The sequence below is a fragment of the Penicillium waksmanii genome, assembly GCF_028829765.1.
Source record: "Penicillium waksmanii strain IBT 27052 chromosome Unknown utg000007l:1.0-4314555.0:1.0-4317578.0, whole genome shotgun sequence".
Taxonomy (NCBI): domain Eukaryota; kingdom Fungi; phylum Ascomycota; class Eurotiomycetes; order Eurotiales; family Aspergillaceae; genus Penicillium; species Penicillium waksmanii.
The window spans coordinates 1,604,553-1,617,703 of record NW_026643253.1 but is presented as its reverse complement, the minus strand read 5'-3'; the positions used below and the strand labels follow the sequence as shown (position 1 = coordinate 1,617,703).

Here is a 13,151-nt window from a genome sequence, read left to right as displayed (position 1 = left end):
TTTTGCATTTTGGAGCTTTTTTTTGGCTTCCCCTTTGTTTTCCCCTTTGTTTTTTATTCTCTCCCTGCATTTTTAGCATTGGAGTATTTGGTTGTATTTATCCAAGTTCTGTTTACTAGTAGCTTATTTTTGCTCTTTAAATTCATACTATTTATACTAGTACCTTCCTAGGGACTACGATATCCGCAATGGGTGTTATCAATATCATTCACTTGTCTAATTCCTTGAAAGGTCCGAGTCTTATGCAACATTGGAAATCTTATGCAAAAGCCAAAGTCAAGATATAGATACATCAACACCTCAATTGAACCTACAGCTCGTCATGCGACTCGGACGCATGCTTGTGCTTGTTTGCACTCTTGCTGAGATCAGGCATGGACATCATGTTCACCACCATACTGGTCCAGCCGGTAAAGTGCTGAGTTCGCTGTCCCTTACCCGTGTCCGGATTATATTGTTCCCAGGCGAAACCAGTTTCCTTCCACTCCTTGAAGATGTTCTCAACCAGGTTCTGGCGCAGCTGAGAGTACATTTCCCGAGCTTGTTCCTGGTGAGGACCGTTTGTGATGGCGGTGTCCTGGATAGATGTGTTAGTTAGAAGCTGGTAAAGGAAACCGTCCCGGGAAGGGGGGTCAAACTTACGTAGAGATTCTTCAATACCAGATAGTTAATAGGCATCCAGATCGGACTTCTCCAATAATTTTCCTCAGTACCGTAAAACTTATCCTTCTTGCTCAAACTGCGAATGCCATAGTCACTCCACAACTCTTCAGGGTCATGGATGAGATCCAGCACAGCCTTGAGACGGGGACTATCGGGTCCCAGCATTCCAGTCAGGAAGGGGAAGATAGAGATATAACCCTTGTGACAGACGTGAACGCTCTCCTCGAATTCATCAATAGTAGCATCACAGAAGGTCTGTTCCTTCTCGTTCCAGTGCAGATCGTCAATGTTGCGAGTGATGGCGTTCTCGTAGTACGCGAATTCCTCCGCATCATCTTCCTCGCCCAGGGTCTCGGCGATACGGCGCAGAGTACGAGTCATCATGCCCATCCAGCTAATTAGATCCACGTGCAGCTCACCCGGGTGAGGCGGCTGGGCGCGAGGGTAGTCGTCGATACCAGAGGTCAGGATGTGCTGCTCAGAGCGGCCACGCCAGCGGTAGGCTTCCTTGGTCGAGAATGCCTCGCGGTCATACGATTTGATATCGCCGCGTTGGGTGTTGCGGAACCAGTTGTAATGTCTCTTCATTAGAGGGTAGAAGGAGCGGAGGTAGGCTTCAGATAGTTCGGGGTTTCGCAGGGTCGCGGTGCGGAGGTTCTCTGCTACATCGGGAATATCGAGAGATTCCGACTCGTCGCTTTTGTTCTTGTTGGTTCTCGATTTGTCCATGAAGGCTTCCAGGGCCATGAAAAGAGTAGGCGGGTTGGCGTAGTGGGGATATTGAACTGTGAATTCTTGCGGAACCTTGCTGCGGGCTTCTTGGCCAAGGATCTGTTCACGGGCGATCCATCCGTCCTCGTCCATCAGGTGGAACCAACTCTTGATGATCTCGAGACTAAAATATGGAAAGAAAATCAGTACACCACATTCCATCGCCGGTGGTAGCAGGGGTAACTTACGCAAGATCAGAGTCATACTCCATGACAGGCATCAGGTGGAAACCCTCATCCCAGAGGAAACCTCGAGGGAAGAATGGCCGAGAAGGAACGCAGGTAAAGAGATCCTTGGGGCCCTCGAATACGGGCTGTGCGGCAGCCCTCGCCTGGGCAGTCTCCTCCCAGAAGCCTTCGTTTTCCTCGTCATAAGCAGGAGAGGCGGAGCGGTCGACGACATCGTCACCGTGGAAGAATCCAACACCACCAATCAAATTGGAGAGCATAGCCTTGGAGAATCTCGAATACTCTTCCGACTTGAAGGGCGCCTTTGGCTCCAAAACTTCCTTGAACCTCTGCGAAAACGAAAGGGAGGCGTCCTCGAGCTCCTTGTTCATAGTCTCCGCTGAACATCGAGTTAGATATTGTGGCCATTCGTTCAAAAAAGTAGATATGGAACTTACAAGTCATGGGCTCAGAAGCCGATCCAGAAGAGAAAAGAACATCAAACTAGAAAAATCAGCTACCATACATTTAAAGGAGCTTGTTTCCAATGGTGCATACCTCGAATGCGCCAGTGAAGACCTTCTGGACCATGTGAACATTACCCTGTCCAGGAATGTGAGGAATAGTAAACAACTGTGCCGGAGGAGGGGGGTTATCGGTTCCATGCTGCTCGATGGTCTTCTCAACCTCGCCCTTCATTTGAGTGAACAGAATGCCTAGAAGTCATTAGTATGAGATAGATCAGGTAGGGCGTAGACTGCATCAAAACGAACCCTTAGCTTGCCAGAGTGCCTCTTGCGGCATAGTCGCACTTGACACGACTCCGTGCCCTAATGGCTTCTCATCATTGGTAGGGTGGTTGTGGCTGAAATACTCATTACTCTCCGGGCCAGAGGTGACATCGATGGAGAAGTCGCCCAGCTCCGAGGAGTAGCCGGTGAATTTCAAGTCGCCGTCAAGTGGGGAGCTCAAGGAAGCCGTGTCCATATCAACGCCCACTTCGCCGAGTCCTTCAAGGGTCGTATAGAAGATCATCGTGGTGGGCTGGTCAGGGCTGCCGTCTTCACGAGGGGTACCCTTCACGCGGAATCCCCAGCTACCACCATGCTGGCCGCCAGGGACCTTGACGAAATCAATCGTGAGGTCTAGACTGTTCCCAGCATCGTGGATAGTCTCTCGTCCACCCTTCCGCACATCATATTCGTCCCAGCCATATCCAGCCATACCCTCATTTTGTTCGCAGGTGTGTCTGAAGTCTTTAATGGTGTCAAAGTCAGCACTTCCTTTCACTTCACCTACGAAGATTGGGGGTTGCGACTGCAATTGCAAGTGCAATTATCAGAGTATGACTTACTCTGCTGCGCAGTGGCAAAGTCATCGACCTTGGCCCACATCAATCCAGCAGCTAGGCTGTTCGCAATGCGAGGGCGTACTCCGAAGTACAGGTTGGACTTGTAGGGGCCCCATAGCAGGGAGTGGTTGTTGGCGCGAGCGGCCTCGTTGATTAGGATTGAGGCATCGGTGGGATCATTGTTTGCTGAGATCCCGGTCGCAAAGAGGACCGATGTTAGTAGGGAGACACCGAAAAGTCGCATCTTTGCACGGGCATCAATGGACTTTCGGAGAGTTGACAGAAGTTCAAGTTGCAGCGGAGGGCGGAGCTTGCTGTTCTCTCCGCAATTACGTGGCCCGAGCTCCTGCCAGCGTAGTAACTAGCAGTATGTACTAGGAGTATACATTTACCATTGCATTTACAATTGCATTGGTATATGTAGTATATTCTTATTTGTTATATAATATTCATATGCACATTCAATCTACTATTCTACCTCACAACTGGTCCCGAGGATCCAACGATCCAATCTTAGCACTCTTCGCCTTCCCATCAAATACAAACTCACTCATCAACTTGCCTGTACCAGGACCATTCTGGATACCCCAGCAAGTATGTCCAGAAGCAAGATACAATCCCTTATCATGAGTCAATCCAACCAAAGGCCCACCAAACCCAGTACTATTAGGCAAGTAGCAAGCCTGTCGAACTTGAACCGTCCCATCCCGCAGCTCATCAGAAATACTTCCAACCTGATCAATAATCTCCTGGCACCGTTCCTGATCAATTTCCACATCCGCAGACGTCGCAGGCAGAGGGACAATCTTATCACCATCCCCACAAGCATAAACAGTATCGTCCGGACGCGCATAGATCTCCGGTGCCGCCGCCGTAGGCCTCGACTTAACATTCGGGTTAAAATTGGCCGGCAGCTCGATATTCGTAAAAAGCGCATACGCACTAACCGGCCGAGTTGGTCGGATGACAACACTGTGTGCACGCATAGCTGCAATGGGCGCTTCGGGAAGGACTTTGCTAGTCCATGGTCCCGCAGCGACAATGACATCCGTTGCCGGGATCGTACGTGAGTCTCCAGAGGTCTTGTCGGTATATGTGACAGATTCAACTGCGCCATCTGGACGGGAAATATCAGTGACTTGTCCTAGGATAATTTCCGCGCCTTTCTCCTCTGCTAGCTTGGCCATGGACGTGGTGAAGAGGTAAGGGTGGACCTGGGCAGTTTCACCAGGCCCACTCATACTCTCGTAGGCGCGTAGAAGATCCGGTTCAATCCAGTCAAGATCCTCGGGCGTGTTGGAAGACTTTAGTTTCGACATTGCGGCGGTGCTGCGTTTCTGTAGGGATTCGCCGGAGGGTTTGTTGTTGTTAGTGGCGGGTTTGTCGGTCATTGCGCGGCCGCGGACGACGATTTGGCCGCAGTTGGTCTCTCGGTAGCCCCATCTATTTTTCCCGTCGTGTTCTTTTGCAAGTTGCGCGTGTAGTGGGTAGCTGAGATCCACGAGGTTGTTCGGATAGGCCCATTGCGCAAGCAATCCGCCGGCCTTGCCAGATGCCCCGCCGGCTATATCGGTGGCTTCGAGGAGGGTGATTTTGTGACGAGTTGGGTCGTAGGAGGGGTGTCTTGTGAGGAAGTATGCTGAGCAGCATCCAATTATACCACCGCCTGGAGGTGAAAAATGTGGTCAGCGCATTCAGTTGCAACGGCGCGGGGTACGAAATGGTGCAAATAGCTTGTTCTATCTTACCAATAACGACGATTTCACGACGATCTGCAGAGGCAGTCATTTTGAATACTCGTGGCACAATATTTGAGGTCAAAAATTGTAACGAAGCCACGGTGGTATGGGAGTTGGTAAAAAGTTGATTGTAAAAACCGGCGGTGGTCTAAAGAGAGCTACGTCACAGCCGATGTGGAGGAGAAACCGCGACTTTTATAGGCCACTCAAACTCGAACTTGAATAAATGCAATCAACTACATCCTGGGTAGGCATTTGGGGGGGAATGACATGTCATGTCTAATAATGCTCCAATTTCCAATTGTGATAATGGCAATTAAGTAACAGGGGGTCTTTGCCGTAGAAGATTTTAGAATAGAAATAACCCGAGGACCATGCTCCGCGAATGCAAAAAGGGCTGGGAAAAGGAAAAAGGAAAAAGAAAAGAGAAGAGAAAAAAAGATGGGATAGAAAGTAAATCCCTCCAAGTGAAACCCATGTAAAAGCAAAAGAAAGCAACCCTTGAATACCACCAATATAGCAGTGGAATCATCGTGACGGACTGAGAGGTCGGTTGAAACCTCCTGTACGGTTCATGTACTGGCGGTACTCGATCTTCTTTTCCTTCCGCACACCGTAGATATCATTGCCGGGCACCTTGGTGTTCTTCGTAGTCCGGAACCGTGTGAAACCCATGCTCTTGCGCATCATAGCCTCGAATTCATCCTCGTCGGCATCTTCCTTGAAATCCACGTCCATTTCATCTTTGCTGTGTCCAGAGCCATTGGCATGTCGGCCATCATCTCGAGACCGATGGTCTCTGCGATCAGAGCGACGGTCCCCTTTGTTTCCTCGGGGAGGAGATCTGGACCTCGACCGGGCCTTGCCATTTCGAACTGGAGATCGCGAGCGGGAACGGTCGCGGAATTTGTCGCCCTTTGATGCATATCCTGCGCAAAAATGTCGATCAGTCCTGATTTCATGCCTGGCTTGTACATTGCCACTCTCTCGTAGCTGCTGCTGTTGCTGATGCTGCTGCTGTTGCTTACCTCGTCGATCATAGCCACCGCGCTCTCGGCTGGTACTCCTCTTCCGGTCCCTAGCTCCATGTCCGTCCCTATCTCTATCCCTTCGGTCGCGGCGATCTCGAGACCAGCTCCGTTCTCGCCGTCTATCTTCCTGATCGAATCGACGATCGTTTCGAGGACCGTCGCGTCGGTCGTCTCGAGGTGGTGGGCGTCGGCGGTCTTGGTCTGAAGCTGCATCTGGCGAGCGAGCTCTTGAGTCACTTGAATCCCACATAGCACTACTGTCAACACGTCGAGCACGTTTTGCAGGTGGCTCCGCCATGGTGGTTGGGAGACAAAGGTGGTGTCTGGTGCCGTGTGGTCTTTCGGCGGTTGGATGAAGCGCGACAGAAATTGGGCGGGTTACTTCTTCCGAGAGGTTATGACTCTCGATAATATTTCAGAGAGGTAATCGAAAGGGTCATAAGCAGCTATGAGCGCTGGGGGTATCACGTCGTCGCAATTGCACTTCTCGTTACGCTGGCAGAACCTTGAGAAGTTTATTACGGTCGGTGGGAGGTGCCAACTACGCTGTTCGGGCTGTTGCTGTCCTGCTGTACTCTGCTACGGGCCACTTCATATATACAGCAGCACCGAGTAGAGCTAGCTATTTTCTCCAATCAGATCTAGATCCTACTAAGTCCACTCGGACTCTTTTCCCTCTTTTTTTGTTCTTCTTTACAAACCACCGGGTTATCTCCAAGGGGGGTCACCCATACTCCCAACGATGACTGAGAGGCCTAATATGTCAGCATCCGGCTTCGACCCTGAGTCGTCGGCGGAATTTCACAATAAGATATTCGAGCATGCATGGATCCGGACTGGCCGAGATCTCGCTTCGCTTCTCTCAACCAGTTGTGGGAGGAGTCGTCTCCGATTCCGTTCGACCTCGCCTCGCGTCTGGACCCTAATTTGATTCGGTTTCTCCGATTAGCTAAAGACGTGACTGGATTCTTTGATTTCAGGCTGGAGCTTTTTTTTATTACCTGACTGGTCTTGCTAGAAAAGAAAATCTTTTTTCGGTTTCAGATACTGGAATCGCGAGGAGAACGCTACGTGATGCTGTATCACTCGACTTGTACTATGAATGATGAAGTTGGCATCCTGTTCGTCGGACCTAACCTAAAAGCATCAGATTAGTGTAGATGCAGACCAACTATTTTACTCCGGTACTAGTACTAATAAAAGTCACAGATTCAATCAAAAGACCGAGCTCGCGGCCTTTTTACCAGATTAGATAGACATGGACGTGGAGGATATATACCCATGGAGACCTTTACAGAGTATTCTCTATACTATCTAGAGATGATAAAAGATGGAAAGGTCACCACATATCCGACCCATCGCGAAGTCAATGGCCCTCGCCATCTGTTCCCTGGAAAGTTCATCAACATACTCAACCTTGGAAAGCGACGTCAAGAAAGCCGTCACGGGTTTCACGCGCCTTCTTGACACAATCGAATCTCGACTCCCGTCAACTCGATTACCCAAGACGGAAAATATATATACTATTCCGCAAAATAAGAATGCCAAAATTTCATACACAACCTCAACGATAACCTCATCGATAATACAAAAAGATTCCTTCGTCCATACATTTCTCTCCCCTTTACCGACTACATCGCCCCAAAAAAATCAATAAATAATAAAAGAATAGAAAGACAAAAACAATGGATGACTGGAAATAGCAGCCGAACGCGGTAACCACTGCGCCACTCCGACCAACGTCGGAGCCAGGATTCGAACCTGGGCACCCGAAGGAATTCGGTGAGCTTAACCATTGCGCCATTCCATTGATGAAGAATTTAACCGGGTTTATCGATATATACCCTACGGGGTTCTTACCTACTTTCTGCCTCATCTAGGATTTCTCATAAAGTACCTCTGGTAGTGTCATGCATATCAATTTACCAAGCTCTAGATACTATGGTGTTCCGAACATTAGATTATAATCCCCACCATGTATCTATTTGTACAGTCTAGTTGACCTAGCTTTGAAACAATGTATCTTAGATACTAGTACAAGTAGTACTAGTTAACTACTAACTATATATCGTGACAATCCAAGCTAGAAAGTCCCCAGCGGGACTATACTAATACCCCGCCATTGGAGCCACGCGCTAACGATGGCGTCTCTACTAATTATAGAGTGTGAAACTGGTAGATACCGTGACCATGACCATGTTATATATCATTTTCGAAAGATGATTAGTATACAGACCGGCTTTGTACATCTTAGCACCCTCTCTCATCTTCCCGATGCCATTATACCTACTAGTAGTTGAATGACGTCACAAAATATTTCAACCTCAGCTTTGAATCCAATTGACTGCGATCGTAATACAAAGATGATCCATAGAGTCCTGCCAATCTAGAGCAAAATAATCAACCACAGCACATATCCCAGACATGCAGCGCAGTCGCGCAGTTCGCGGCCCGACCCGTCGAGCCTCAAAGCCCACGAAATTTTTGCAGTGCAATCAACCCCACTCCATCCGCATCTCCCTGCACCAGATCACCCCCATCAGAGCAGAGCAGAGCGCGCCATGGCCCCAATCAACCTGTCCCATCGGCGGACGCATAATCTCCTGCTTATTTCCAAATTGCTCAATTTGAGAGATACCGCGTCGCCGTTTACCCTGCTGCTTGACTCGCTGGAGCAGCCGGCCACACCCCTGCTCAAAGAATATATCAGACGTGCGAAGGTGTGTTGGATCAAGTTACTACATTATTTATGTCCGAATTTCTTGTTTGATCCATACTGACCAGTAAAACAGCTCTCCAAAGTCCACGTCACTCTCATTTCATTCGAAACGCTCCGCAAACCAGATGGCGTCGATGCATTCATTTCCGCTCGCCGCAAGAATCCGGCGGATATCATGTCCGAAGTAGCTTCAGCTTACCAGCCTGCTAAAATTAACGGTCCATCGCAGCGTGAGTCATTCCAACTTCAAGATAATCAAAGAGCTCAACAGTCTCGCTCTTGAAACACCCTGCGTGCATGACTCGACTAACCCCGATAGGCCGCCTCATCTTAATCGACGCCATAAACCCGCTACTAAGCTACAAAAAGCTGGACCCAACCTTCCAACTAGCATCCTTCCTCGGATCATTCATCACACCCCGAGATCCATCAACACCCAAAGCCGACGCATCACTAGTGGTAGCATACCACTCCGACGTCCCAGGCCTACACCAACAAGCACAAAATGCCTACAAGCCCGCCCACCTCTCCATACTAACCTACCTCGCAACAAGCATAATAACCCTGCACTCATTCTCCCACATCCTCGCTCAAAAGGCAGCGCGGGACCGCAGCCTAGTCGCCCCCGTTTTCGGGCTAGACGAAGAACAAGACGGAGTCATCCTCGGACGCCTGGATAAATTGACCGGTACAGGCGCCGCGGAGGGGATAGTTCTTGAACTGGAACATCGGCGGAAGAGTGGACGCGGTGTGTTGGAGTGGTATCTCCTCCCCCCTGCGTCGCGGTATGCGACGTCGTGTGTGAAGGAGGTTGTTACGCTTTTGGATGATAATGTCTTGTATAATCCGCCCATGGAGCCGGATAGTCGTGCGGAAGATGAGGAGCCGAAGTCGACGTTTGAGCTTGGGCTTACGGATCGACAGAGGCGGGATCGGGAGGGGGTTGTTTTGCCTTATTTTGATGCGCAGTATGGGGATGGGCCTGGAGAGGGTGGGAGGATTCTTTATGATATGGGTGAAGAGGATGATTTTGATGAGGAGGAGGATGAGATTTAGAGAAATTTGTCATGATGAGTAGAGGTCTATGAATTGCCACGAACTATATTTGTGAAGAAAAGGGCCAAGGCCGGTCTAATGAATAATTTGGATTCGTATAGCTACATACATTCATACATACAATGGGGGGAATCGGAATTGAGGAAGCGCTGCCATTGGGAGCTGATGATATTAAAAGAAGCGCCACCAGAGTAGGAGGAGGATCACGAAACCAACACCAGCGAAAGGTCCATACTGTTTCATGAGAGTAGTAGTTAGCAACAGTCACCAGGGTTGGTGAATGGGTGGGTGGGTGGATGGTTATAGATAACACTTACCTGCTTGAGCAGCAATTCCCAGTTAATGCGCACGGCACCCTTGCGGTATTTCTTACTGTCCTCTCGCAGACGACCGGACAGTTCACCCATGCGCTCCAGACTGTCTCCACGATACAGAAGATCCTCGATGTTCTTGGTCATTACCTTAGTGACGTCGCGTAGTTCATCATTCAACTTATCCAAGTTCTGCGAGGCGCGACTATCCTGGTACAGCTTCTTGGTACGTTGAATAAAGGTGTCGAATTCGACAAAGGCGTATGGGCGAAGGGTCGGGGAGAGATATTGGGATTGGGCGTAGGTGGTTGTGAATTCGGAGGCCAGATCGGCGAGATAAGTGAATGCCAGTTTTCGGGGGTAGGACCGGTCGCAGATGCAAAGGAAGCAAATGTCGTCTTGAATCAGGTAGCTAGGCAAATAAAAAGAAGAGGTTAGTATTGTAGCTTTCGTTTCTTTCAACCTTTTGTCATCCCCTCCCCCATCCCCTGGACATGCGCTCGACTCACTGGAGGGTGTATTGACCGGACTCAATACTGGCCTGAGGTGCAGCATTGCGGGTCAATCGGCGGAAAATCATCTTGCATTGCGACTTGATCTCTGACAGCTCAGACTCGGCCTGTTAAAAGCGGACCAGGTCAGTTCTCATTCACTCTTTCACACACACACTCTCTCTCTTATCATCTCCACATCTTGTTGTTCGCCTCACCTGCTCATCATCGACGGAAGCAGCCAGCATCAGGCCTATTCAACGAATCTTGTCAGTAAAGTGACCAGGGTATTTCCGATTGAGATCCATATCATACCATCCAGCCTTGCGATCTGTGTTGATTTGACCATTCTGGCAACTGTGACCAAACCAAAGCTATTGTCGCCAGGGTGTTTTGGACGGTGTCCACATCCCCCAAGTAAACTTGACTACAATGGGCCGGAAAAGGGCGGTGGCTGATGGCAGAAGCGGGTGCCGCTCGGGGTGAGCTCCCCACAACTTCCACTCTTTTGACTTCTTTGTCCGTTGATCGCGAACTAACACCTGCTTTTCTCCTCTTGCTCTGCTATAGGCGGATCGCGAAAGAATCAACTACTCCTACCGATGTAGGTGCACACCCGAAAAAGGCGATGACTAGCCCGGTGAAACGAGCCCCTAAGAAAGCTGCTCCCCGGGGAAAGTGGAGCGAGGCAACGCTATTGACCAGCGAGAAGTCGGTGTTAGTTCACGCGGATCTGGTGGTATGTTATGCTCCTTATGCCCTATGCTTTTGCCTATTTCTAAACTATACCATAATGCAAAACTAACTCCACTCGCCTTCTTTGGGAACTTTCCAGAAACTACTCGCCAGCCCCGAAGCTTGGAATTGTCTAGATGAAAGCGACAAACAAGAGATCCTAGCTCTTCTCCCCGCAGATATCCACCCCGAAACCGAGCTCCAGCCAGACAGCCAAGAACAAAAGTTACCCCCATTACCTGCGTCATTCTTGCGCTACTCGAATAATTGGCGCGATGGCCTTCGTCAATTCCAGCTCGACCTTGAGAATGGTCGCTACGACCCTGAATGGTTGCGACAAGCAGAGAAGGCTCGCAAGCAGCGGGAAAGTGGTGATTTCGACACCTTTAAAGAACGGGAGTTCGAACAGTTCTGGGGCCAGAAGCAGAATTTCAACAAGAGGCTTCCCGCTGGTGACAGTGCTAAGATCAAATTGAGCGTGCTTGTTGAACATGGTGTGATTCAGCTCGGTGATGTCTGGAGGTTTCGTTTTGGGTTTGGGAAGGGCGAAAATAACATTAAGATTGATAAGGAAGTCAGGGTGTGTCACATCTCTCGTTTCCTCTAATCGTTGAGACACATATCTGGAATCGAGACTGACAGCTCTTAGATTGACCGCATCGAGGGCTCAGACTTGTCATTTACGATTCCTACTGGGAGACGAACATTCCTCTCAAGTGCTCATCCTGGAGCCCAGAAAATGGAACCATCACCCATTGAAAGCGACATCAAGATGAAAGTCACCCCTACAACCCCCCAGGAGGTTCTTGCAGATGCCGCAAAGGTCTCATCGGACACTGAAGAACCGACCATCGGGCATAGCATCAAACAGGAGCTTCCTACTCCAAATCCACCGGAGATCCTAGAGAGGGATGCAGAGGAACCAGCTGAAAATCCACCAAGATTATCCAAGGTCCCAAACGTTACCGATTCCACTGCGGAAGTGGCGGATGACACCGTGGATGTAATCCTGCCACAAGAAGCAAATGAAACAGCCTCCACAGCCGATGCTTCACTCGGAGATAATCAAGACACCGGAGCTTTTCAGGTCATCATCGTGAACCAGAATGATAGTCCCAAACCCGCCAACAAAAGCTTCAAACGCCGGACACCCCAACCGGAATCTGAACCTCCAGCAAAGCGCAAGCGAGGTAGACCTCGCAAGATCTCGTCTGTCCCTGAACCCGGGACAGAGACAGTACCAGATCCGGACAAACAGGATGTTACCAGTCCCGCAGTCGACACCCCAGCCAACGCAGGCATATCTGTGGAAATAGTCAAATCTCCATATCATTTGTCCAATTCTGCATCATCAGAAGCAATGCGATCAAACACACAAACGAAGGACCCTGAACAAAGTACAGAAACTTCACCACCTACAGATATCGAGATGCGGGACGCAGACGGGCCAACTATCCAGACCAGCTTTCCACCCCCAGGATCATTCACGGACCATGAACTCCCAGAAAAGTCCGTGGAAACCCTAGTACAAGCCGGAGAGTTGAACCAAAGCGAAAAGTCTACTGCGGCTCTAACGGCTACGACCAACACAAACCCATACGAACCCGATAGAATCGAAGAACAAGAAGAGCCCGCATCATCCCCACTTTCCCCAGCCAGATCAATGACAAACCCACCATCCACCCAGCCCCAGAAAGAACCGGAACAACCCACCGATGAAGCAGACCATCAACCACAGCCTGAGGCTAAGGCAGAGGCAAAGGTCGAGGCCGAGGTAGAGTCCAAGGAAGCAGCGCAAAAACCCGAACCGGAGCAGCTCGAGGTAACGGTCACAATTCAAAACATTAAAACCCCAAGCCCCGTCATCACCCACATCTTGAAACTGGACGGACGAAAGCCTGACGGCAGAACTGGAAATTCCTGGAAGGAATTCCGTTGTTACCGGAATAATCAGGACATTGGGAGTCTTTGGGAGTTGCGAGAGGCGTGGTATTTGAAGCAGAAATGATTTTTTTTTTTAACTTAACATGGATACCCCCACGCGCGTCTCCTTGCCCTTTCGCTTTCGCTTGCGCTATTGCATTTCATTTTTCGTTTTCGGTTTCGTTTTCGTCTTT

At 49.6% G+C, this 13,151-nt stretch overlaps 5 protein-coding genes across 5 annotated transcripts; 2 read left to right on the top strand and 3 right to left on the bottom strand.

The window, feature by feature from the left end:
- Window positions 1–310: 310 nt before the first annotated feature.
- cwh41 (mannosyl-oligosaccharide glucosidase) lies at window positions 311–4,740 on the bottom strand (the record flags this gene model as incomplete). The annotated part of the gene is made up of 9 exons (XM_057266639.1): window positions 311–577; window positions 643–1,558; window positions 1,623–2,001; window positions 2,060–2,105; window positions 2,160–2,317; window positions 2,375–2,896; window positions 2,956–3,266; window positions 3,436–4,618; window positions 4,701–4,740. 9 exons carry the CDS (start codon window positions 4,738–4,740, stop codon window positions 311–313), a joined length of 3,822 nt encoding a protein of 1,273 aa, XP_057120840.1.
- A 479-nt stretch (window positions 4,741–5,219) lies between these two features.
- On the bottom strand, window positions 5,220–6,020 carry N7481_007419 (SNUT3/LISCH7 family protein; the record flags this gene model as incomplete). The annotated part of the gene is made up of 1 exon (XM_057266638.1): window positions 5,220–6,020. One exon carries the CDS (start codon window positions 6,018–6,020, stop codon window positions 5,220–5,222), a length of 801 nt encoding a protein of 266 aa, XP_057120839.1.
- Window positions 6,021–8,283: 2,263 nt separating this feature from the next.
- Window positions 8,284–9,497, top strand: N7481_007418 (Elongator subunit IKI1; the record flags this gene model as incomplete). The annotated part of the gene is made up of 3 exons (XM_057266637.1): window positions 8,284–8,442; window positions 8,515–8,671; window positions 8,761–9,497. The coding sequence occupies 3 exons, from the start codon at window positions 8,284–8,286 to the stop codon at window positions 9,495–9,497; spliced, it is 1,053 nt and encodes a 350-aa protein (XP_057120838.1).
- A 171-nt stretch (window positions 9,498–9,668) lies between these two features.
- N7481_007417 (SNAP receptor SEC22) lies at window positions 9,669–10,648 on the bottom strand (the record flags this gene model as incomplete). Its single annotated transcript, XM_057266636.1, has 5 exons — window positions 9,669–9,731; window positions 9,815–10,220; window positions 10,318–10,427; window positions 10,476–10,552; window positions 10,615–10,648. 5 exons carry the CDS (start codon window positions 10,646–10,648, stop codon window positions 9,669–9,671), a joined length of 690 nt encoding a protein of 229 aa, XP_057120837.1.
- Window positions 10,649–10,927: 279 nt separating this feature from the next.
- On the top strand, window positions 10,928–13,042 carry N7481_007416 (uncharacterized protein; the record flags this gene model as incomplete). The annotated part of the gene is made up of 3 exons (XM_057266635.1): window positions 10,928–11,038; window positions 11,135–11,614; window positions 11,684–13,042. 3 exons carry the CDS (start codon window positions 10,928–10,930, stop codon window positions 13,040–13,042), a joined length of 1,950 nt encoding a protein of 649 aa, XP_057120836.1.
- Between the last annotated feature and the right edge of the window lie 109 nt (window positions 13,043–13,151).